Consider the following 26,540-nt stretch of genomic DNA (forward strand, 5'->3'; position numbering starts at 1 on the left):
ATGGCGTCGATTGACGACTCGGATATCCCTGGTAGGTAACATTACTGATGTTTTCGTATAGTGTGTTGGTCATTTTCAATTAAAATATTGTGGGAATATGTACTGATATACTTGTGAATATGTGGGTGTGTTTAAATCTGTAAGTAAGTGTATAAATAAAACAGAAATGACGAAGCGCGAAAGTGCTGTCAAAAGTCAGTGTATTTGATTGTGATGATCTTCGTTTTAACAGTGGATTATTTAGCTTTTGATCCGTGTGCATTGTCTCTGATGTCTGGGCAGAATGTTTCATTTAATTCTCATACTTGGAGAACAGCCGTCCTGTTTCTGTGACCAAAAATGAGCAATTGTCATGGCGATTGTTTCAAAACAGCGAACATGGAAATTAACACAAATACATGACCATACTTGCAAGTGACGAACGAACCGTTAAATACCAGATACTGTGGATACCTCTGATTCATCACTTGTACCTCGGCTTCTTTGCATTTGACATTGGAATGAAGTGGATGCTTAATCGCAAGGGCACATACAATGTGATGTATGCTCTTAAATAGTTTATCGATGAAACATGTTGAATATTGCATTGGCAAGGCGGTGATTATAGGTGTGCTTCGTTCCAATACACTGACTAGATGCGTATTGGGGGATTTCATTTTTTAGTGGTGAAGGGAGGGAATCAGTGAAAGGTGACCCAAAAATATGACAGTCTGTAATTGAGGGTCATAAAAAATAAGGCACAATTTTCGGGAGGGTCATGAGAAAATTGACCTTTTATAATATTTTACATTTTGTGTTGTGAGGGATGTTCCTAAAAAAATTGTGCAAAAACAACGGGAGGGTCATCCAAAAATAAAATATGACAAGCATTAGAGGAACGTAATTATTTCCTTCTTATAACTGCATCAAAACCTCTTTTTGACTTGAGATTTCTTTTACATGTTTGATATACTATCAGAAACTACCTTTTGATTTTGTAGTTCTCCTAACTAAAAGTCAAGTGAGCTAATGTCACGATCTGTTTGTCCCATGTCGACCGTCTTTTGCCATAAACATGCTCAAAAACCATTAAACTATAAAGAAAACAATTCACATACTTGTTCCCACCAATGACACCTGAAGCTATTCAAGAGGTTTGAATCTGATTTCAATATGGCAATTTCTCAGTCATTTTAGTTGAACTTTTGTTAAGTGGCTGTCTTTGTTGATAGTTAAACTGTTGCTTACATCTCCAGATGAGGTACAGTGCCATGGCAATATTTTTATTTTCACGATTATACCAGTTTATATGTCTTCTGGTTAATATGTATATGCCTTAGGATACAATATTTGTTTTGTAGCAGAAATAATTGTCCAGAAATTCAGGGAAACCATTCCGCTCTAAAGTTGATTGAGGAGCAGACACTACCTGCACTGAGAATGCTTTGTTTACATACCCGTGAAGATCCGGAGTAGAATAGGTCTTCAGCGACCCATGCTTGCCATAAAATGCAACTGCTTTTCGCAAAAGGTGACTTACGGGATCGGGTGGTTAGGCTTGCTGACTTGGTTGATGCATGTCATCGTATCCCAATTCCGTGGATCGATGCTCATGATGTGAATCACTGGATAGTCTGGTCCAGACTCGATTATTTACAGACAGCCGTCATAAAGCTGAAATATTGCTGAGTGCGGCATTAAACAACAAACTTGACTTGTTATTTGCCTCAAATTACTAATCATGTTAAAATGAAACATTGCTTTTTGATGATGATGGAAGCCAGTAAGGGCACCTGTTTCACTTTCACTATATGTGCTACAAAAGATTCCAGACATCAAAATAGAGGTCTTTTCTATATTGATCAGGAAGTCACCTTGATCATTTTTATGTAGATATTTTAGTCGAATACTAGATTCATTATTGTTTTCTATTTCCAGAAACTGGGGCAGTTTTCACATTCGGGAAGAGCTACTTTGCAGATAATTTACCCAACAAGTTTTGGGTTAAAAATGACAAAGTTTTACAGATTGAATGTGGAGATGAACATACTGCCCTTATTACAAGTAAGTTTTCTGTGACTACTTACATTCAAGTATCAAAAGACATGAGTGGTTAGACGGGGATCAAGAATGTTGTCCCTTTTTTAAATTATTTGCCAACATTGATGGATACAAGGTATTCCCCAATACAGGCAATATGTGTTTATAGTGAGTGAGCGAGTTGGGTTTAACGCCAGTTTTAACATTATTCCACTTATATCACGGCGTGTCAGCTTAATGTGTGAGGAAAGCCTGAAGTAATGCAGGTCTCAGATGTTTACCACTTCGGTGAAACCCACGAGCACGGGTATGGTGCTGACAAAAACATAATCGGGGCGAACTGGGATTCGAACCCACAATCATAGGTTTCTGGCGTGCCCAAGGGACGCAACTCTGCACAGCGAATCGCGGCACCTTAGACAACTGGGCCACCGTGCCCCCAGGGGTTTATGACATGTGATGACTTTAAACCTGTGCTCCGATTTATTTGTCGCCTCTTACAACCAGGATGGGTTGCTGGGGACCTATTCTATCTCAGAATGCCCACGATGTTGCCAAGGTGGTTGTGACGCCAGACCATCACAGGGTGTTTGAATTACCATTGCCAAACCTCCAGTATTACATGATGTACAGTAATACTGACCGGTCAGTTAAAGTTAGTCAGTCACTAGAACTCAACTCAGAGTATATATTCTGCATGAACTAAATGTTTATTGTTATTCATGTGAAAAATGTTAAGAAAATATTGATGTTTTTGATATGAGCAGACAAGTTTGCTCAACATGCATGTGATGGTAAGACTACACAAAACCATTTTTGCCCCATTGGATGTGACCGAAGAAATCAAATTCTAATTAAAAAATAAGTCCATTTATATAATGTGCCAAATTCCACTCCAGTATTATTACTCCAGTCAGCGGATCAGTGTGCACTAGATTTTCATTCCCAGCTCCCTGGGGTGCTAGAAGGCTGACAGTCAACTTACCATCTCATCCTATCCGGTACTCATCAACATTGCAAGCACATATTTGAATCTCCAGAAATGACGTCATGATGTTTTTTCATGAAATGAACCACGCTTCATTGTTCATTGTTGTTTGCGATCATGTGAGCACTGTTTCTTTTCCTTGCAGGTAGTGGTCGTATCTTTATGTTTGGCTCCAACAACTGGGGCCAGCTCGGCCTGCCTGATGTTAAGACTGCCAACAAACCTAGCTGTATTAAATGTAGGTTTAATGTTGTCATTGTCCGTTTAAAATTGAAAAGTCATGTCCAAACTTTGAGATTTATTAGGAGGAAAGTCTTATGTTTGAAAATAACATACATGTTACCATAGTAACATTAAGTTATCTGAGTGTCTTGAAAATGTTTCATTTCTGAGATAATTTATATTACCTTTATTTCTGATTACTATTTAAATCTTTAAGAATGTCCAGCTCTGTAGTCAGTTATACTCTGTATTCAATATATTGTAATGAATTTTCTGTTACAGCATTAAAAACCGAAAAGTTGAAACTAGTGGCTTGTGGAAGGAATCATTCAATAATTGCAACAGGTAGGTTTACCTGGGTACACTCTTGATGCTTCGTCATTGACTCATGATGACACTTGCAGATTGGTAGTGTCCAGGTAATGGGGTCATGTTACGTGTATACTCAACAATCTGAAACTCTGGATTGTGGCATATTGGTGGAATCATTCACCAATAGACTTGGAGCAATACAAGTTGGTATATATTTTTAGTAAATAAAATTGGAAGTATAGTAACCCTTTTATTTAAAAAATAAAGAACACATTTTGCCATTCATCATATTTCACCAGGAAAAAATGTTTATAAGTAACTTGAAAATTTATTTTTGATAACTTTTTACCCCAACCCTCAATGACTCTTCAGCAATGTTCAGTGTTGAAAAGAAAATCTATTAACCAAGTGATGAAGCTTCCAAGAGACCTAAACTATAACCCAAGTCTGGGAGCCATCATTGTCCTCGTCTTCAGTGGGTATCCATTTAGTTAGACTCCAGACTAAATCATGCTTCTTCTCTTACGATCATTGCAAGAATGTTCAGCAAGGTGGTTGATTGCTATTTTAAATTGCAGGTGCTCATAGCATTTAATTTCTTTGATGGGGGTGAATATTTTATTTGTTACAACACAATGTCTTGTGGTTTAACATGTTGAACAGCATCTCTTAGTCAAGGTTTAAGAGGGAGCACCGGTGGCCCAATTGTCCAATGCACCTCAATTCACTGTGCAGAGTTGCCTCCCTTGGGCATGCCAGAAGCATGATTCACCCGATTATGTTTCAAGGTTCGTCAGTACCATACCATGATCGTTGGTGTCACCAAAGTGGTAAGCATCTGAGATCTGCATCCTTTCAGGTTTCCTCCCTCATCAAGCTGAAACGCCGTTATGTAACTGGAACATTGTTAAAAACGGGATTAAACCTAATTCACTCACTCACTCACTCACCCAAAGTTTAAGATGTTTTAAAGTTAAGATGTTAAAGTTGTTCATTATTCAATTCCTGTTTCAGAGTCTGGTAAACTCTTTACCTTCGGTGCTAATGGAGAGGGACAGCTGGGAATAGAGGATATAAATGATGCTAATATACCCCGCCATATAGACTCGCTAGATGCCGTGTCGTATAGTATGCTGGGGGCAGGAGTGGAACACTCCGTGGCACTCACAGGTAGGCAATATACCCCGCCATATAGACTCGCTAGATGCCGTGTCATACAGTATGCTGGGGGTAGGTGTGGAACACTCCGTGGCACTCACAGGTAGGCAATATACCCTGCCATATAGACTCGCTAGACGCCATGCCGTACAGTATGCTGGGGGTAGGTGTGGAACACTCCGTGGCACTCACAGGTAGGCAATATACCCTGCCATATAGACTCGCTAGATGCCGTGTCGTACAGTATGCTGGGGGTAGGTGTGGAACACTCCGTGGCACTCACAGGTAGGCAATATACCCTGCCATATAGACTCGCTAGACGCCATGCCATACAGTATGCTGGGGGCAGGTTTTGAACACTCCGTGGCACTCACAGGTAGGCAATATACCCCGCCATATAGACTCGCTAGATGCCATCCCGTACAGTATGCTGGGGGCAGGAGTGGAACACTCCGTGGCACTCACAGGTAGGCAATATACCCCGCCATATAGACTCGCTAGACGCCATCCCGTACAGTATGCTGGGGGCAGGTTTGGATCACTCCGTGGCACTCACAGGTAGGCAATATACCCCGCCATATAGACTCGCTAGACGCCATCCCGTACAGTATGCTGGGGGCAGGTTTGGATCACTCCATGGCACTCACAGGTAGGCAATATACCCCGCCATATAGACTCGCTAGACGCCATCCCGTACAGTATGCTGGAGGCAGGTGTGGATCACTCCATGGCACTCACAGGTAGGCAGATGACTACATCAGAGTATAGTGTTGTTGAAGAGTGGCTATGATGTGTGACCTGGTTTGTGGTGTGTTGTCACGATGCAATGGCCAGGATCAGTGCACACAGGCATCAGTATACTCAGTGTCTCCTGACAGTTACGATTGCTTCTGCTATGGGCCGTTGGGTGACGGCATGGGTCATGTCCAATCCTCACCCCAGGGACCTTCCAGATATTCCACTTGTGTCCAAGCTGTTTTTGTTTTCATATATATATCATATTGTTCATAAAGAAGGACATTCATGATCATGTTGTCAGTTTGGAAAAAAATACAACATTTTTTCATGAATTATCTCCCTTTGATCATCAATGAGTTTTTTTCCCCTTCTTGCAGAAGAAATTGATTGAACTTGCAAAATGTCCACTGGTAAACTATATTTTCTAAACACCACCATGTTTACTGTTAAAGTTTGCTAATGATTACACAGAGATTAAGACTTGTTAAAAATGTAATTTTGTTGATAACTAAAATGATTTGAAACCATCAGATCTATTTGAAATGTTTAAAAAGCTTGTGATACATATTCAGTACTGAATACCAGTTTAAATCTTACTGTATAGTTGTACAATATGATTGCTATTCACAATATACATTGATTGTATTCATCTTTAGGCCATGTTAAAAGTATTACTGTTTCCCATCCCTTTCTTAAAGAAGGGGTAAGGTTGAATTTGGGGAAGTTAGAAATTTAATCAACATTATATATTTGGATTGCTTAGCCTTTTTAAAACGAAATTAACAACTGTAAATTTTGAAAACATTGCTGCACACAAGGAGAGAGTGGGTTTATGTGGCCTTGTTAGAAAATTTAAAAAACTATCGCCATCACTTTTCATTGTCAATTATTATGATGGGCTATATCAATAAGTGCATCTCATTAAAATCAGATCTTAGTTCTCGTTGCCGCTAAACAAAGATCTAAGGACATCCCATTGTGGGTCACGTCAGACCAACCTTGTGCGAACTTTGACCCCTAATGGAATGTCTTCAGATCTTTCTTTAGCAGTAGCGAGAACTAAGATCTTATTCTAATGAGATTGCAATATGTGAAACTTTTAAAAGAAAAAAAGTCTCTAAGTGTGAAACCGGAACCAAATTTGGGATTGAGGCAGTCAGTGATGGGAAATGTAGTGTGTTGCTGTAAGAGTCATATCAGTGTGATTAGTTGTTGGAATACATTATTGATGTAACCGGATCACTCGTTATCTCCACACATTAAAGCAGGAATTCAAAGAAACCTGTTGTTGTTGTCACCTGTCTCTCCTCACCACGAAACTGTACAGGAAGCAAGAAACAGTTTTGTGTGACAGTATCCATGCATTAGTTGAGTGTAATGTGACAGCAGCTGTGTGTTTGTTGCAGAGGACGGCCGGGTGTTTGTGTGGGGTGGTGGGGGCGAGGGCCAGCTGGGCCTGGGGCATGACACAGAGGTCCCCACCCCGAGGGAGCTTCCATTTGAGGAGAATGTTGTGTGTATAGCATGCGGCTACTACCACACAGCCCTTGTCACAGGTTAGACCACGTTTGTTGTCACACACACTGCAGCCTTGTACATGCACTGCTTATTGTGGGCCAGGCTAGCCATACTGTGCTAGTTGTATACGACACTTTTATCTTTTTCTTAATTAATGTGAGGGATATGTTTGCTGTGTTGTAGTTAAGATACAAATGGTAAAATAAATATTTCTTACTGTAAGAGATTTTTTTCAGGGTGATCAATAAGTTTTGTTTATTTTCAGTAAAAAAAATGGTTTTAATATTAGGTCTATGAATTTTAAGATCATTTGTATTTTAATGAAAGAGTTTGGGAATTATTTGCTTCAATTTGCTGATAGGTTTGTATTATCAGTAATTTTGGGCCTTTTGAGAAATAAGGGGAAACACCTTGTGACTTTATTATTTTGAACAGAAATAAACAACTGATGAGAAGTCATTTTTTTTTGCTTTACATGTTACTTAATCCATACAGAATCAAACAAATATAAATATTCGACAAATTCAGTTGTAATATATATGCATGCATGTACCTGAAAAAATATAATATTTTGTATATGCTTGCATTCAGCATAACCACAGAAGTGCAATAATTCATGGAGGTTGAAGTTTGCCTGTAACCATGGTAACACTTGAGTAATAGCTTTGGCTCGCTCCTAAGTATTCTGTTTCTGTTGCCAGAGAATGGTGACTTGTACATATTCGGTGAGACGGAGAATGGTAAGCTTGGCCTGGGGGACAACCCTGCTGAATACGCCACCCCCCAACACGTGTCTTCCATCACAGAGAAAGTCAAGTGGGTGGCCTGTGGGGGGTCACACACAGCTGTACTCACAGGTCTGTTGTCATGGTTACCAGACAGTTTGATATAATGCTCTATTTATGAACAAATATAGAGAATCTCACCCGAGTGTCTTTTGATATCAAATATACCAACACGAGTTGATAAAAGTGGGAAAACTCCGAGGCTTGCCGAGGATTTTTGCCACTTTTATCAACGACTGTTGATATATTTGATATCAAAAGACACTCGGGTGAGATTTTATTTATCATCCAACATCATTCTTTCAACTTTTTCAATTTGTAGACAGTAATAAGCAGTGTCCTAAGTGTAAAAGTACTGCAAACAGCTTCAGTAGCAGAGCCATTAGTGATGTCATTTGATTGTGATGTCATGGTAACCAGTGATGTCACAATGGTCTGCAAAGCATTGTGATGTAATTTCATTGATCTCATCCAAGCGATATCTCCTGTGGGAGCCAGTTTTGGATGATAAATATATCTATGCTACAAGCAATTGAGCAAATTAGAATTCTTTTAATGAGTTGTCTCCCTTTGACCATTAGTGAGTTTTCCCTTCTTCGGCACTGATTCAACTTTCAAAATGTCTGTTGGTTAACATTGTTTAGTATACCCTGTCATACGTTAATGTCACTGTCACTGTTAATGTTTACTGTTTACACAGAGAATATAGCCTATGAATATGAATGTGTTGATAACTGAAAATAAAGAGTTTGGAGAGGTCCGCTTCTTGTCAAATTTTGAAAAGTGAGTTTGACCTACAGTACTATATACTAATACAGTACAATTATGCTTTTCAAATTATCCTAATCTGATAAATATGCTGTATTCTTTTTCCAGTAGAGTTCCTGTGTTGCACCCAACCCTACATCTTTGTTTCCTGTTTCAGAGCAAGGGTCAGTGTACACCTTTGGGGAGGGAGCTAACGGTCAGCTGGGACACGGCACCATGGTTCTACAGACAGCCATTCCACACCTGTTGAAACTGGACTTCAAGGCGGCACATATAGCATGCGGGGAAAACATCACAGCTGTGGTCTCAGGTACCTGTACTGTTAGATTGAAGAGGGGACGAAGGTCCTCACTTGGAATTCTGAGTGAAATGTTGCCTTGAATGCCATGAATGTGGTCTAGAAATGTCAATATGTTAGAAAAACAGGTACAATCTGTGTGTACATGTTGAATTATAAGGGTAATGCTATTTTATGTGGCATTATCTACTGATGGTGTGGATTATTAATTATAATTTTGATCACCTGATTATCTGATCTAGACTCAAATATTTACATCCACAGTCATACAGCATTGAACAGCTAACAAACAAACAGTCTTCTGTTAAAAGAATTTAAAAATTCTTTGATTTGTTTGTGGAAAAAGCTTTGAAATATATTTTGTTTTCGCTTCCACTTTTCAGAGGGTGGTCAGATATATACATGCGGCGATGGTCGACATGGAAAATTGGGTCTCGGACAGGAGAGCTTCTCTAATCAGTTCAAACCTCGTAGGATAGATAGATTTACAAAGTTCAAAGTCCAAATGGTAAGTCAATATTTTGTAGTTTTTTATCGGGATAAGTATATGTATGTAATAAGTTTTAAATTTTTGATGTGATAAGGAAATGGCATAGTGGTTAAAGCCTGCTCATGTGTGTGACACTTTCAGCTGGACTAATAAATATGAGTATGTCCCTCTTCGCAACGGTCAATGTAAATGTCATCACTTCAAACACTGGCAATAAGGTTTTAAATTTGGTGAGATGTTTTATTAAATTCATTACATCACAATTTACCACAAAAAGTCATATGAAGAGGTCACATGATATCCAATGAGCCCGATGTTAGGTGCATACAGATTTGTCAAAAACTCATCTGAGTTGAAAGTCACTACTCGTAAGGTGTCATTGACGTGGCCCAGATTGAACTACTCAGTCACAGGCGACCTTGATAAAGCTTGACTATAGCCGACTCTGGCATAAAACAACATTCACTCACTTTATGTTCACTGCCTTTCATAGTACGTCTGAAAATTCAGTGTCAATTGTTAGATGGTGGTCGAGTGGACGGAGCATCTGCCCAGACAGCAGAAGTCATGATCAAAGATTTACAAAAAATGATCAAAGTTTTACAATTAAAGAGACCTGTGAAGATCCAGGATTGACATCATGTGCATCAATCCACGCAATTGGGATACGATGACATGCATCAACCAAGTCAGCGAGTCTGACCACCCAATCCCGTTAGTCGCCTTTTACGACAAGCATAGTCGCCTTTTACAGCAAGCATGGGTTGCTGAAGACCTATTCTACCCCGGATCTTCATGGGTCCTCTATTAGTGCAATAATCTTAAATATGGTAAGTACCATTTAACTTCATCTTCAATCTGTGCTGCCAGTTTGTTCAGCTGTTGTTGTGTTTTTGAAAGGCTGAAAGGTTTTACAGGAAAGGAGAGATCTCTACTACTGGCTGTTCTATGTTCCAGGTGTCCTGTGGAGGCTGTCACATGATCGTGACGGCAAGGAAACGAATCGAGAATAAAGACGTTGACATCGAGGAGGAGATTGAGGAAGCCTCCCGGACATTGAACCACACATTAAAGGGGCTGGACCTCAACAACAGCGCGTCGGCCCGGGATCGGCGGCGGCAGACCATGGTTAGTCACTGGGGCCTTTTATTTGATGGAAAAAGGGGTCAGAGTGGCCCAGTGGAGTTGTCTCCCTTGTCTGCCATGATCCATTGGTTTGAATGCCAAATCACCTCCCTGAACACCTGTAAAGATCTCTTTTGAACGCTGGTAAACATTTTGAGTATTAATTATCCCCCACTACAAAGTGGAAGGCGGATATAGGAATTGGAGCTGTCCGTCTATCTGTCACTTTGTGTTTCTGGTGCAGAACTCGAAAACCATGAGACATCTTAACCAAACTTGGCACATAGATAGGTCCAGTGGTGAATTGGTGCCTTATGATAGTTTGGGATTTTAAGAAAAATTATTTTTGGGAGTTTCCATGGCAACAACTTTGACTGAAAATGGCGGTAGTGCACGAGCAGATCTTGAAAAGCATTCAATATTTCTTGCCTTGCACACAACAGGACATGTCAAACTGGCAGGGGATATGAGGATGTTTAAGTAAGATTTACTGACCATGCTGACCAACTGGACATTCGGACACCAGCACCAATCATCCATTTTGTGGTTGTTGGTATTTTATCAACCATGAATTGGAGAGATGACATAATGGTGCAGATGTTTGACATTTAATTTTTTTGTTCTTTACTTGGGTTAAAAAGTTCAAGTATTAATGTTAGATGCTTTGACCTTTCCATCCCCTGTTTGTACAGCCGAGTCCCATGATGTCACTGAACCGGACGCTGCCATCGCTAGGCAACAACCGCACCCTGCCATTGCTCAATGGCCACGCCACACTCCCCAACTTGAAAAACCAGGAGAATCTGCTGCAGAAGAGCATGTTGCCTGGCATCAAGATAGAAGGTGAGAGCAGGCAGGAGGAAGATGGGTGAAGTGGGCAGTGACAAGATGGGGTGGGGTGGGATGGGGTGGGGTGGGCAGCAACAAGATGGGGTGAAGTGGGCAGCGACAAGATGGGGTCGGGTGGGATGGGGTGGGGTGGGAAGCAACAAGATGGGGTCGGGTGGGATGGGGTTGGGTGGGCAGCAACAAGATGGGGTGGGATGGGGTGTGGTGGGCAGTGACCAGATGGGGTAGTGTGGGCAGCGACAAGATGGGGTTGGGTGGGCAGCGACAAGATGGGGTTTGGTGGGCAGCGACAAGATGGGGTGGTGTGGGCAGCAACAAGATGGGGTGGGGTGGGTAGCAACAAGATGGGGTGGGGTGGGCAGCAACAAGATGGGGTGGGGTGGGGTGGGCAGCAACAAGATGGGGTTTGGTGGGCAGTGACAAGATGGGGTGGGGTGGGCAGTGACAAGATGGGGTGGGGTGGGCAGCGACAAGATGGGGTTTGGTGGGCAGTGACAAGATGGAGTTGGGTGGGCAGTGATAAGATGGGGTGGGCAGTGACAAGATGTGGTGGGGTGGGGTGGGCAGCAACAAGATGGGGTGGGGTGGGCAGTGACAAGATGGGGTCGGGTGGGATGGGGTGGGGTGGGAAGCAACAAGATGGGGTCGGCTGGGATGGGGTTGGGTGGGCAGCAACAAGATGGGGTGGGATGGGGTGTGGTGGGCAGTGACCAGATGGGGTAGTGTGGGCAGCGACAAGATGGGGTTGGGTGGGCAGCGACAAGATGGGGTTTGGTGGGCAGCGACAAGATGGGGTGGTGTGGGCAGCAACAAGATGGGGTGGGGTGGGTAGCAACAAGATGGGGTGGGGTTTGGTGGGCAGCGACAAGATGGGGTGGTGTGGGCAGCAACAAGATGGGGTGGGGTTTGGTGGGCAGCAACAAGATGGGGTGGGGTTTGGTGGGCAGCGACAAGATGGGGTGGTGTGGGCAGCAACAAGATGGGGTGGGGTGGGTAGCAACAAGATGGGGTGGGGTGGGCAGCAACAAGATGGGGTGGGGTGGGGTGGGCAGTGACAAGATGGGGTGGGGTGGGGTGGGCAGTGACAAGATGGGGTGGGGTGGGGTGGGCAGTGACAAGATGGGGTGGGGTGGGGTGGGCAGCAACAAGATGGGGTGGGGTGGGGTGGGCAGTGACAAGATGGGGTGGGGTTGGGTGGGCAGCAACAAGATGGGGTGGGGTGGGCAGCGACAAGATGGGGTTGGGTGGGCAGCAACAAAATGGGGTTGGGTGGGCAGCGACAAGATGGGGTTGGGTGGGCAGCGACAAGATGGGGTTGGGTGGGCAGCGACAAGATGTGGTTGGGTGGGCAGCAACAAAATGGGGTTGGGTGGGCAGCAACAAGATGGGGTTTGGTGGGCAGTGACAAGATGGGGTTTGGTGGGCAGTGACAAGATGGGGTGGGGTGGGCAGCAACAAGATGGGGTGGGGTTGGGTGGGCAGCAACAAGATGGGGTGGGGTGGGCAGTGACAAGATGGGGTGGGGTGGGGTGGGCAGTGACAAGATGGGGTGGGGTGGGCAGTGACAAGATGGGGTGGGGTGGGGTGGGCAGTGACAAGATGGGGTGGGGTTGGGTGGGCAGCAACAAGATGGGGTGGGGTGGGCAGTGACAAGATGGGGTGGGGTGGGGTGGGCAGCAACAAGATGGGGTGGGGTTGGGTCGGGGGTGGTTGGCAGAGACAAGATCGGATGTGGTGGGCAGGGAGGAGATGGGGTTGAATTGGGAAGACTTTTGTCCAATACATTCACCAAACTAAATACTGATTAACTTGTATTTCAAATTATTAGAAACTGTTCTGCAACTGTTCTGTATGTGCTGCAACTAATCATGTCTCTTTTAATGAAGACATTGCACAATACATGTATCCTGTGACCTACCCTCTTCATAAAACCCTTACCCATTCTTCAGACAAGAAGGAGACAGAATCAGAGGAGGAAAGTGAGGAAGACGAGGAGGAAGTTGGGAAAGAGAAGAAGGTAGGAATATTTGTCTTGTTGTGTCCAGCTGATGGCGACCTCAAGATGTCTAGTATTTCCTGGATCAGGCAGTTTTCAACACACATAACATCACCTCAAATCTTGTAGCAAACCTTAGACAATCTGAAGTTCATAGTGGTAGTCCTCTTCTTGTTTCTGTTTGTAGGAGTTGTCTTCCTTGTAGTCATGGTTGTCATGTACGCAGACCTATTTGTAAATTTAACTTATGTTTCGAAGAAAAATGTAAGTAAAACACTCTGCTAAATCTTAAAATAGTGTAAACCTTTATCCTGAAAAGGCTGACATCAACAGTTTCTGTGTGAAAATTGGAACTTATTTGACACAGTAAGTGCCCTCCTATTAATTACAACAGCAACAGAAATTCCCTTCCTGTCTGTAGTCTTTATAAGCCCCAACTCTTGGAGACATATTTTAGTCCATGGCCCATTGATTGATGTTAATATCATATATCGAATGTGGTTTAATATATCCGGCAATGAAATAAGTAAATACACTTGTTTGTTGTACGTTTGTATATATGGTCTACTGAATTTTTTTTGTTTGAAAAAAATGGCAACAGGATGTTTTTAAACATTGGACATTTTGGATGACAATCAGTTAGTCTGAATATTAATATAGGAAACCTGCTATTGACTCGGTCAGGTTATTGTTAATCACAGGAGGCCATATAATTCTTCTCATCGAGGTTTGTGGACGTGAACACTCCTGTACTTTTAGACACAGACTACAGATAGACCTTTTAACACTCTTGCTTTCTTACCCCCCTGATAGAGAATCACCCCCCAGCCACTACCCCGAGGATCTCCCAGGACGAAGGCCCCACAACCCAAGGTAGTGACCGTGTGTCCTCCAGCTCGGTGTGGTAGTGAGGACTGTGTTGCATGCCTAGTGTTGTCCATAGAGTTTGGGTTTGGTTGGAGAGAAATGGTTTTGCATCTTGAACTGAATTTTGTATTATTACATTGTCTAAAATGATAGAAAAAGTTAGATTCAATAATATTTCAGACTGATGTATTTTGATCATTGTTTTAGTAGCATGGTTGACATGTTGTCGATTCCGAAGACCTGTAAGTCAATGTCAGCATGAAAGTTTTAACTCAGTCATTCTGGTCTGCTAAAGTCAAATGGGGCTGAAGACTGCAGATAATCAAGTAAAGATTGTTTCAATTTTAAATTGATGCACAAATTGAAGATATTATTTACTGGTATGCCATGAATGTGTGTATGTGGGGATGGAATGGGACTACTAACATTGGTATGTGAATAGTTCTCTTTGCAGTTAAAGAGTTACATGGCTGTATGTAAATACTTAATGAATTCATCTCACACACAAGCCTCATATCAGAATTCCTGTATGTCAAACATAATTTAAACTCTTTGTTTATCTTTTTTTAAAAGCTTTATTATTGAAATTCTTTATGGCAATTCTCTTAAATTTCCTGTCCAGTGATTTTGTGTCGAGTCCTTTTCTGATATCCTGACATGAGATGATGTCACTTCCTGTTAAACTGTATAATGATATGAAATCTTGATGGATGAAATCAAGCCATGGCATTATTACATCAGTATGAAATTACCAGATTCTGTTAGGACGATATCCACCATGAAGTCAGTGGTAAATGAGGATTGGTTATGGCAACATGCTGACTCAGTCATTTCTCCCTGACCTTGACCTTGACCTCAATCATAAATTACATGAACCCAGGACCCATCAATCTGTGAGGAAGTGTCTCTATCAGAAGGTGCGAGGGCACATTGTCTATATTTGTTTTATCTGAGTTCTGATTGAAAACAGGTTAAAAAATTGGACGTATATGATATGATCTTGGTCATGCTAATTAATTAGGCAAAAGGGACCATCCCTGCTGTATAGTTAGCTAAATATAGACTAATCATAGTAGATCACAAAAATAATCCTTCTGTACACATCATATGACTTTTACAGAGCAAAGACTGAGACAGGAACCAGTCTATATCATGGGATATATTTGCAGCACAGGACACATTTGTGGTGGGGTAGCCTGGTGGTTAAAGCGTTCGCTCGTCACGCCGAAGACCCAGGTTCGATTCCCAACATTGGTACAATGTATGAAGCCCATTTATGGTGTCCCCTGATGTGATATTACTGGAATATTGCTAAAAGCAGCATAAAACCACACTCACTCCATGGGGAATCACTGTGAGAAGATTTTGGAAATCTGTGTGCGCATAAAAAAGGGATGTCACAATTTGTGCCATTTGATTTTATTTTGCCTAACATAAAACATGCAGTGATAGTAAGTAGATTTAGCCACATTTTATGTACACAAAGATTTGTTTACAAGTGTGAGTGAGTTTTGTTTAACGTTACTTTTAGCAATATTACGTCAGTATCACGACAGGGGCATCAGAAATGGGCTTCACACATTGTACACATATGGGGAATCAAACCCGGGTCTTCAGAATGATGAGAAACGCTTTAACCACTTGGCTACCTCGCTGCCCACATTTCCGCGAGATGAAAAAAAGTTAAATGTAGAATCAAAAGTAATATCCAGTTTGAGTTGATTTTGAACCTTTAGTTTATAATGTCATACAGACAGACTGACCCAACCTAAACTTTCTGTTGCTCTTTGTTGTAAACAAACATTTAATTTCTGATTTAAAGAGAAACTATGCTCCAAGATCCAGTAGCCATTTCAAATTAAGGCATAGAAGTTGTTATAAGTGCCATGTGTGGAACTCTGTGATTAGGCCATACTAACCTGATGTACATAAAGAACTTGGAATGACTAAACAATTTTGAGCACCTTGATTCCAACTTCCTGGTCTGGTCTGGGTACAGGCCTGGGGGTAGTGATGAAGAAACCGGGGGTGGGGGGAGGGGACAAAGGAGGTCCGAAATTTAACCGACAAAAGTATATGATGTGGAATGACACCCCTAACAAACAATCCCTTGTTGCCATAAACAAGCATGTATTTACCACTGGTCTGATGGTTACCATGGCGATGGTGTAACAAAAAGGCGGAAGCTCCTAACCTGCATGCATGGCACTGCTTGAGCTTGGCCAGTTAGACTAGTTGTTGCTACAGGACTCGGAGGACGAGGGGGTGGCAGGGTCGGAGGACGAGCAGGAGCAGGGGATGGAGGAGGCGCTCCGGAGGAAGGAGGAGGAGGAGGATCGGTGGAGCGATGAGGAGGAGGAAAAGGTGGAGGAGATTCAGAATGGCGTGGAGGAAGAGGGGGATGATGAGCTGAGCGATGAGAAGGAGAATGAGGACCCCCAAGTAAGGCGTTGGATGGCGCACCACAGCACTAACCACACAGTCAGATCCGATCCTTGGTCACAGCACCAGCCTGGGTTAAACCAGGTTAAAATATCAAAATTTCAGTTTGTCACCTAATGTTTATAATGCCTTTAACTTCTACTTGATCTGTTCATCAAAATCAAATACCGTATTCGACGTAATAAGCGCCTAGGGCGCTCTCAAAATTAGAAATAGGGGGCTCTTATTAGAATATTATTTTGATGGAAAAAAACAGAGTTGAAAGATAAATGTCATGGTTATGCTGACAGCCTGAAATGTTTATATATAACAGATATATTTTTCCAGAATTTAATTGCCAATAATTAAGGGTGCATATAACACACGAGTGTGTATTATACACGAATATATAAGTCTTGTGTACATTGATCAATCGGAAGGAGTGCTAATTGGGATTGTTCACTCGCAAATACATCAGCAAATGTCACTGTGGGCGCTTATTAGAGTGGGGCGCTTATTACGTCGATTACGGTACTTATTTCTTTATCAGCTTGATCAGCACAATGGATAATCATTGAGCTGATCAAACCAATAACAGATGGCAATAACCATGTTAGAGTAGATTTTAGAGACATATAGACACATTCGTCAGTAACTCCTGGTTTGCGCTGTGAACAAGGGGAGTCTTGAGACTGGCACTGCACTGTTCAGTTGGACAATAATCACTTTTCCTCATCAGTTTCCTAATCTTACAAGGAGTCTGACAATCACTATGTTTTTGCAAATCATTGGCTTTGCATGGATATAAGAGCAAGGCCATGAATTGTTTAAACTCACATGGATTGCAGAATCCTGGCTGATGGCTGAAACACTGTCAGCTGTGTACAAGCGTTATATGAAATAACATTAATTCCCTTTCCTGTTTGATGACGTCATGCCTGACCATTCACCATATACTTGACACCCAGCACTCGTATTGTTTTTTCGTGACACTGAAACATTATCTTTTCAACTGCATCTGTGAATCCAACACCATTCTTGTGTAGCAATCGTACTGCATGTTGCAATCTGTAGCTGACCTAGTTGAGTGATATCTAACATGGTGGTAGCTTCTCATGGCTGTGTTTGGCGGTCTTTCATTGTTGTTTTGAATTTGTATGTCCATGATTTTGTTTCTTTAGCAGCTTTCAGACATTGGTAAGTATGGACTGAACTAAATGAGATAATTCTGAAACAAATCTCGAAAACAATAATTGTGACAAGAAAAGGAAAGAGGGTGACATCTTTAATATAAATGCATACTTGTTGTCCCTTTGCCACTGAACGATATTGGCTATGTGACTGTTGTAATTCCCTTCCTTGACACAGACTTATGATACTGGTAGTCATTTTGCAAACGTTAAAGTTCCCTTGCAACCATTGTTTTAGGCAACTAAATGGATCGGGTGGTCAGGCTCGGTGACTTGTTGATTGCGTGTCATCGTATCCCAATTTCGTGGATCGATGCCCATGATGTCAGTCACTGGATTGTCTGGTCAATTGTTTACAGGCCACCATCATATGGCTGGGAGATTGCTGAGTGGGGCAAACAAACGAATCGCATGGATTACCTTGTGGAACATGTCTTGCTTAATAAGAAGGAAATAGCAATTGATACAGGCGACAGCTTTTCTTTAAAGTTATCCCAGAACATATTCTCAATGTATTCTTTGGCATATTTCAATAATATATTTCCATATTCATGTCCAGGTTTATTTCTTGACATGTGTGGGGGTGTGTTGCTCTGCCACGATACATTGTTGACGGGTTCGACTCCCTGATTAGCTTAGATTATGCTCACAGGTTTCCTCCCAAGTCGAATACATGTCTGGACATGCAATGATAGTTGATCTGATCATCTTGTGAGTGAGCTGCTGGTGTTTTAGCCTCGCTCCCTGCCCGGCCCCACACCGACCCCCAGGAAGAAGGTCGAGGAGGAAGATGAAGACGAAGAGGAAGAAGAAGAGGAAGAAGAAGAGGAAGAGGAGGAGAAGAAAGGAAAGAAGGGCAAGAAAGACAAGAAGAAAGAAAAAGGTGTTTTTTTAAAATTACCAGTAGTGCTCCAAGATGGGTGTTGTTACTGTACATGCTTGGTCCATAGGTGTCAGATATAACAGGTCCTGTCACTTCTCTGCAAGAGTGTAAACTGTAATGAAATGATATCAGTTAAATACATTTATTGGTCCCTGGTCTCACATGTTGAAACCTCTGAAAGTAAAATGGAATAGCCAGCCAAAGGAAGCATACTGTATTTGACGTAATAAGCGCCCAGGGCGCTCTCAAAATTAGAAATAGGGGGCTCTTATTAATTAGAATATTATTTTGGTGAAAAAAACAGAGTTGAAAGATCGAAAATGTTGTGGTTGATGCTGACAGCCTGAAATGTTTATATACCACAGATATATTTTTCCAGAATTAATTTGCCCATAATTAAGGGTGCATATTACACACGAGTGCGTTTTATACACTAATAAATAAGTCTTGTGTACATTAATCAATTGGAAGGGGTGCTAATTGGGATTGTTCACTAGCCAATATATTAGCAAATATTGCCGTGGGCGCTTATTAGAGCGAGGCGCTTATTACGTCAAATACGGTAATAATTTTTAGTATAATTGTTGGATGTGGAAGTTAGACAGGCTGCATCTCTTTCAGACAAGAAGAAAAAGAAGGGGGTGGGTCTGTTTGGGAAGAAGAAAACAGCTGATGAAGAAGATGACGAGGAGGAAGAAAAAGACGAGGAGGCAGAGGAGGAGGATGTGAAGGGAAAGAAGAAGAAAGGTTGTAGTTCTTGCCACGGAAGATCAGGGGTTCACTTGAAGTAGGAATAGGACAGACATTAAAGTGAATTTGTAATAGGTCACCAATACTAACCTGACAGACTGATTATTTATTCATTAACACACAAGAATCAGGGGTTCACTTGAAGTAGGAATAAGACACACATTAAAGTGAATTTGTAATAGGTCACCAATAATAACCTGGCAGACTGATTATTTATTCATTAATACAAAAAATGGAAACAATACAAAATCAGTGATCTCATTCAGCGCAGTAATGTTACACAAAAATCACAGGATCACAACATATTTATTTTGGAGTTAGGACTTTTGAAGTGTTGTGTAGCACCTCCTTGCGTAGTTCAAGGATGTGGCATCGCCATTGCTTTGATAGGTGTTTCTTGTAGCGTAGCCTGTTAGTCTTAGAGACTGTGTAGAATGATAAAGTTGGGTTGCAGATAAAAAAGAAAAGGAGAAGAAAGATAAGAAGAAGGACAAGAAGAAGGGGAAGAAAGGCAAGGAGGATGAGGATGAGGAAGAAGAGGTATGTTGAAGTGGTCACCGTGAAACCAGTGATGATGGTATCCAATGTCAAACTGTCAGAACTTATCCTGATCAAACAGGCTATACCCATGGTGGTAATTGGTGGGTTACTTTTCATATAAGACCTTGAGTCTACTAGATCTTTCAACATCAATTGTTGGTAGATTTAGTGTTATGGACTGTCATTAGTTAAGCTGATAAGACCAAACAGACTTTTACTGAACTCAGTCTTCAGACTAGTGGTTACTGAATTCTGTGGGATGATGACCGTATGATATCTCTTTAAAAGTGCCATATAACATTGATGTGATAATAATAATAATAACTATTATGCATGTATAACTGAAACATTTTCCTATTTGGATTGACAGTCTCATGTCGGTGGGAATATAGAACCGACATGTTCTAAGTGCTTAAAAATCCTCAGACCCAGACTGAAATCCATTAGCCTTTATAATTATTATTTCCAGGGGAAGACAGACAAGAAAGACAAGAAGAAAGAGAAGAAAGATAAGAAGAAGGACAAAGATAAGAAAAAGAAAGGAAAGCAGGAAGAAGACGAGGAAGAAGATGAGGAGGAGGACAAAGCAGAAGATGGAGAGAAGGACAAAAAGGAGGAGGAGAAGAAGGAGGAAGCACCCCCACCCAAAAAGAAGGTGAGAACAGGACTGGAGTACAAGAAAGGCCGTTTAGTGCTGCAGCTACATAATAATAATAATAATAATAATAATAATAATAATAATAATAATAATGCATCAAACGTTAGTGTTTGGATCAGTCTGCACTCAAATTTCATTCTCAGCTCCCTGGGAAATATACAAGTTAAAGGTTTACAGTCACATTATTACCTGCTCCTGCTGGGTACCCATTGACTGTTGGGTAAACAGGCATATTATGAACAGAAGACACCACATGTAGCCTGTGATTCAATGTTGTTTAACTTGAGTTGTGACCTGTGTGCAGTACACAAGACCAGGTGCCACCGCAATCTGTGTTCACTCACATTCACTCATGCATTTATTCCTGCATTCACACAATCCCACATGCATTCACACATTCACTCACAGATTTACTCATGCATTCACGCAATCCCTCAAGCATTCACACATTCACTCACAGATTTACACATGCATTCACACATTCACTCACAGATTTACTCATGCATTAACACAATCCCTCAAGCATTCACACATTCACTCACAGATTTACTCATGCATTCACACATTCACACACAGATTTACTCATGCATTCACACAATCCCTCACACACTCACACATTCACTCACAGATTTACTCATGCATTCACTCACAGATTTACTCAAGCATTCACACATTCACACACAGATTTACTCAAGCATTCACTCACAGATTTACTCAAGCATTCACACAATCACACACAGATTTACACATGCATTCACACATTCACTCACAGATTTACACATGCATTCACACAATCCCTCACACACTCACACATTCACTCACAGATTTACTCATGCATTCACACATTCACACACAGATTTACTCATGCATTCACACAATCCCTCAAGCATTCACACATTCACTCACAGATTTACTCAAGCATTCACTCACAGATTTACTCAAGCATTAACACATTCACTCACAGATTTACACATGCATTCACACATTCACACACAGATTTACTCATGCATTCACACAATCCCTCACACACTCACACATTCACTCACAGATTTACTCATGCATTCACACATTCACACACAGATTTACTCATGCATTCACACATTCACACACAGATTTACTCATGCATTAACACAATCCCTCAAGCATTCACACATTCACTCACAGATTTACTCATGCATTCACACATTCACACACAGATTTACTCATGCATTCACACAATCCCTCACACACTCACACATTCACTCACAGATTTACTCATGCATTCACTCACAGATTTACTCAAGCATTCACACATTCACACACAGATTTACTCAAGCATTCACTCACAGATTTACTCAAGCATTCACACATTCACACACAGATTTACACATGCATTCACACATTCACTCACAGATTTACACATGCATTCACACAATCCCTCACACACTCACACATTCACTCACAGATTTACTCATGCATTCACACATTCACACACAGATTTACTCATGCATTCACACAATCCCTCAAGCATTCACACATTCACTCACAGATTTACTCAAGCATTCACTCACAGATTTACTCAAGCATTCACACATTCACACACAGATTTACTCATGCATTCACACAATCCCTCACACATTCACACAGAGATTTACTCAAGCATTAACACATTCACACACAGATTTACACATGCATTCACACATTCACTCACATATTTACTCATGCATTAACACATTCACACACAGATTTACACATGCATTCACACATTCACTCACAGATTTACTCATGCATTCACACATTCACACACAGATTTACTCATGCATTCACACATTCACTCATGCATTCACACATTCTCTCACAGATTTACTCATGCATTCACACATTCACTCATGCATTCACACATTCTCTCACGCATTCACACATGCATTCACTCACAAATGTTTGTGTTGTATGAATGTGACCTGTAAACTGTTGACATATTTCTTCTTTCTTTCATTTTCAGTCCCGATTCTGCACAATATTGTGATCAAACTGATGACTGAATGTAGACATTTAGCCTGAAGGTGTCCCAAGGGGAGACAACTCAACGACTGCCATAACCTCTAGAAGCTGAGTGCCAAGTGGATTAATGGATGCTCATAGTGATTTGTATATATATCAATAAGCTGACATCACAAGGAGCATCAGCCTCTTGGCTGAAGCAGCTAACATGATATTCTGTCTCACTGAGGTATTCCGCATGTGACCCATGCACTGCAACCCGCCCTCAGCTGGCTTTTAGAAGAGGATTCTTTTTTTATTCATGAATCAAGTCTTCAGTCCTGGAACTTGAAAGTCTTCACGCCAGGGGGTACAAACTTATTTTATAAGAATGTAAAAAGTGTGAAGGTAGTAGGGCTGGGACGGGTAACTCGGGTACTCGGGTCGGCTGGGTCCTGAGTAGGACCCGGGTACCCACAGGACTACCCGGACCCGTGGTTAGTCACGTGACATATTGTTTGATGACAAAAACTAACTATAGCTCAGTGGTTACACCAGTGGCTAATATTCGCATTTCTTTCTGACGATCCACCCATTCCTTTTGACTCGCATATGTCTGAGTAAAGATAAAGCTTAAGTCAACTTCAGTGCACTGATCGTTTGATACATATATCTAAATAGCTTTGGCCAGGGCAGCGATAAAACAATTCCCAATCAGACATTTTGTTCCCAACTACTGAGACCTGCAGTGGGTACCCGGGTAGGGCCAGGTAATAGGGGGTCGGGTACCCGGGTAGGGCCAGGTAATAGGGGGTCGGGTACCCGGGTAGGGCCAGGTAATAGGGGGTCAGGTACCCGGGTAGGGCCGGGTAATAGGGGGTAGGGCCAGGTAATAGGGGGTCGGGTACCCGGGTAGGGCCAGGTAATAGGGGGTCGGGTACCCGGGTAGGGCCAGGTAATAGGGGGTCGGGTACCCGGGTAGGGTCAGGTAATAGGGGGTCGGGTACCCGGGTAGGGTCAGGTAATAGGGGGTCGGGTACCCGGGTAGGGCCAGGTAATAGGGGGTCGGGTACCCGGGTAGGGCCAGGTAATAGGGGGTCAGGTACCCGGGTAGGGCTGGGTAATAGGGGGTCAGGTACCCGGGTAGGGCCAGGTAATAGGGGGTCAGGTACCCCGGGTAGTAAATGTGGACACGCCCCAGCCTTGGAAAGTCGTTCCAACATGTGTTTAGTGTAAGGCTACATCTATGTTTAGTATGTTTTGATTCAGATCACTGCCCAATCAGACCTTGATTTCTACCAATTCAGTCCCACCACTGCCGGAGGGGAAGGCTTCCTCTGTGTGGCATGGAATCACTCTGCCAGATGGTAGCTGGAGGTGTTTGCAGGTGCTTGCCAAAACAGGAACAGCTCCTTGCTTAGTTCTCAATACCTCTTCAGTCCCAAAACATTACTTCCAGAACTTGACTGTAATCAAGAGATACTCATGAAAGCGACAACAAACATCAAGTGTCACTACCAGTAAATCTGCAACATAAGCTGTCATTTACAAATACAATCATCTTTCACAATAATCTAAAAAAATGCCCGTGACCTTTCAGAAACCAAAATTAAGGATGGTGGGATATAGGCAACCATGCCTCAGAATCTGACAGCGATATGACCATGTTTTAAAAAAACATGAATGCTGACCTTCACCTTTGACTTATTTTGACCAAAACCATTTCAAAGCAGTACACCATCCTGAGGAAGGTATATACCAAGTTTAGTGATAAATGCGTGATTTCCTTTTAAGAAAGTATAACTACAGACGTTTTTGTGAGGTTTTCTACCTCAGGACATTGACCTTTGAACTTTGCCACACGCCAAAATAATTCCCCAGGGCCATTTGGACAAGTCCAGGGAAGATTAATTTCAAATGTCATTAATCAGTGTGTGTTGTAGTCATAAACAAAAATCACCAGAAATGGCAGCGGCAATGTTGATGGTGAAATTGCAGTAAAATCTGAAATCAGTAATAGTCAGTGGCAGTAGCCCTTCATCGTAGGAGTGTATGTACCGGTATTGGTATTAGAGGTCAAATGATCAACAGTTAACAACGTTATATTTTAATTGCTCAAATTAAATGAACTAAAAATACTGTCTGGTTAATCATGAAGGCAACAGGATGAATATTGTACTCGTATATATTCCTGGTTTATTGACAAAATGCAGTATTTTTTGTGTAACCTGTTTTTCCTCCTGTAATCCACACATTCTAGACTATTGCATAAAGTGTTGTTTATTTCCTATGAATGACCGACACGTGTATACAATGATGTAGAAAGGACATATCTTTAGTCTGTTATAATTATCTCCACCTATCGTTGCCATCTGTGACCTGGTGGCTGTGCGTGATTTGTTCGTGGAGTGATTGAGGAAAGATGAGATATCCTTATGAGGTATCATTATGCCAAACAGTGGCCAGTGGTGTATCCCCTTGTTGCTCATCAGTGATATATATGTGATCATTCGTCATTATCACAAACAGGAAACTCATAGATCTCATTACTGATATTTCTTTAAAACACTTTGTTTCCTTGACCATGTCTTCAGCAAAAGACTAATCCCTGCATTAAAGTATATATTTCTGGTTACAACACGCATAACAGTTTTGACACCTCTTTGGTGCCATTTAAAAGGAGAAGAGTCTCAAGTCATTTTTTACTTAAGTCATTCCAAAAACTGCATTTCGCATACAAATTAAAGTTTTCTCTGAGGTAAAGACTTCAAAATGAAAATAGTTTTTGCATGTATCTTATACAATAGACTACTTTTCCAAGTTTTTCTCAAGGAAAGACAGGAGTTTGGAGGATAACTGGATTGTTTTACTCATCTTCATCTCTGATCTCCTGCCTGCTCCCCCTGAAGTTGACACTAGAGAGGAATCAGTAAATAATATGGATACCTTTCCAGAAATGCAAATGTGTTGTATTTGTGCCATACCAGTGTATGATTATATCAACAACCGTCCAAACCAGTTTATGTCTGTGAAGTACATGTGTAGAATGTTTCTATTTTGATGCCATGTTTGATTAACCTTAAATGTTATTCAGTCTCATTAAAATCAGATCTTAGTTCTCGCTACCTCTAAACAAAGATCTGAGAACATCCCATTACGGGTCATGTCAGAACGACCTTTCATCTGACCAATCAGAGCATCGCTTAGCAGATCATGAATGTGACAGTTGGAATGTGATTTATTATCGTGCAACCTCAAAAAAAATACCACACACAGGGGATTCCGAAGGACAGTTATGGCGTTTGTCTGTATTCATACATTCAAGACCATCCATTAGCCATTCCAGAATGTTCTTTTGTTAAATTTTTAATTTTTTAATCAAGTATATGTCAAAATATGTTTCGAAGCGTAGTCGCCAGTTTAAAACTCATGCCGTAAAGCTCGATTAAGCTGACTTCTGATTGGCTATTGCTGACTTTTTGTTAGTTATTCCATTGGTCGGTCAAAGTTCGAGAAATTTCAGTCTGACGAGACCCATAATGGGATGTCCTCAGATCTTTGTTTTAATAGTGGTAGCGAGAACTAAGATCTGATTTTAACTATGATTGAATGTTATTGTTATTTCACTGTTCCATACCTTATGCATAATGATTATTGTGATAAAATCAACAATTCCAGCCAAGGCGAATGACATCATTGTTTAATATGTCCTTCGTTATTAATCAAGTTGTACAGGCCGTCGGTGTACCGCTTCCCTCCACACGTTCTGATGATACTGACGGACCCGAAACCTGGAATCACTGCAGGTGTATGGCGCCGGTTTCTAGTGGTACACAAGGGGCACCGGCAGCCCAGTCATCTAAAGCGCCACAATTTGCTGTACAGGGTTGGGGGGCATGGGTGGCCCAGTCGTCTAAGGCGCCGCGATTCGCTGTGCAGAGTTGCGTCCCTTGGGCACGCCAGAAACCTATGATTGTGGGTTCGAATCCCGGTTCGCCCCGATTAT

General features: G+C 41.7%; 1 protein-coding gene across 1 annotated transcript; it reads left to right on the plus strand.

The window, feature by feature from the left end:
* On the plus strand, window positions 1-23,408 carry LOC139474147 (X-linked retinitis pigmentosa GTPase regulator-like). The gene is made up of 19 exons (XM_071257031.1): window positions 1-31; window positions 1,918-2,043; window positions 3,153-3,245; window positions 3,512-3,574; window positions 4,556-4,711; window positions 6,844-6,993; window positions 7,657-7,812; window positions 8,666-8,818; window positions 9,190-9,314; window positions 10,254-10,424; window positions 11,114-11,264; window positions 13,220-13,287; window positions 14,080-14,139; window positions 16,381-16,575; window positions 18,480-18,627; window positions 19,249-19,374; window positions 19,832-19,917; window positions 20,387-20,572; window positions 22,557-23,408. Exons 1-19 carry the CDS (start codon window positions 1-3, stop codon window positions 22,578-22,580), a joined length of 2,268 nt encoding a protein of 755 aa, XP_071113132.1. The 3' UTR covers window positions 22,581-23,408.
* Window positions 23,409-26,540: the final 3,132 nt, after the last annotated feature.

The sequence above is a fragment of the Haliotis cracherodii genome, unplaced genomic scaffold, assembly GCF_022045235.1.
Source record: "Haliotis cracherodii isolate W230 unplaced genomic scaffold, xgHalCrac1.p SCAF_3, whole genome shotgun sequence".
Lineage (NCBI taxonomy): Eukaryota > Metazoa > Mollusca > Gastropoda > Lepetellida > Haliotidae > Haliotis > Haliotis cracherodii.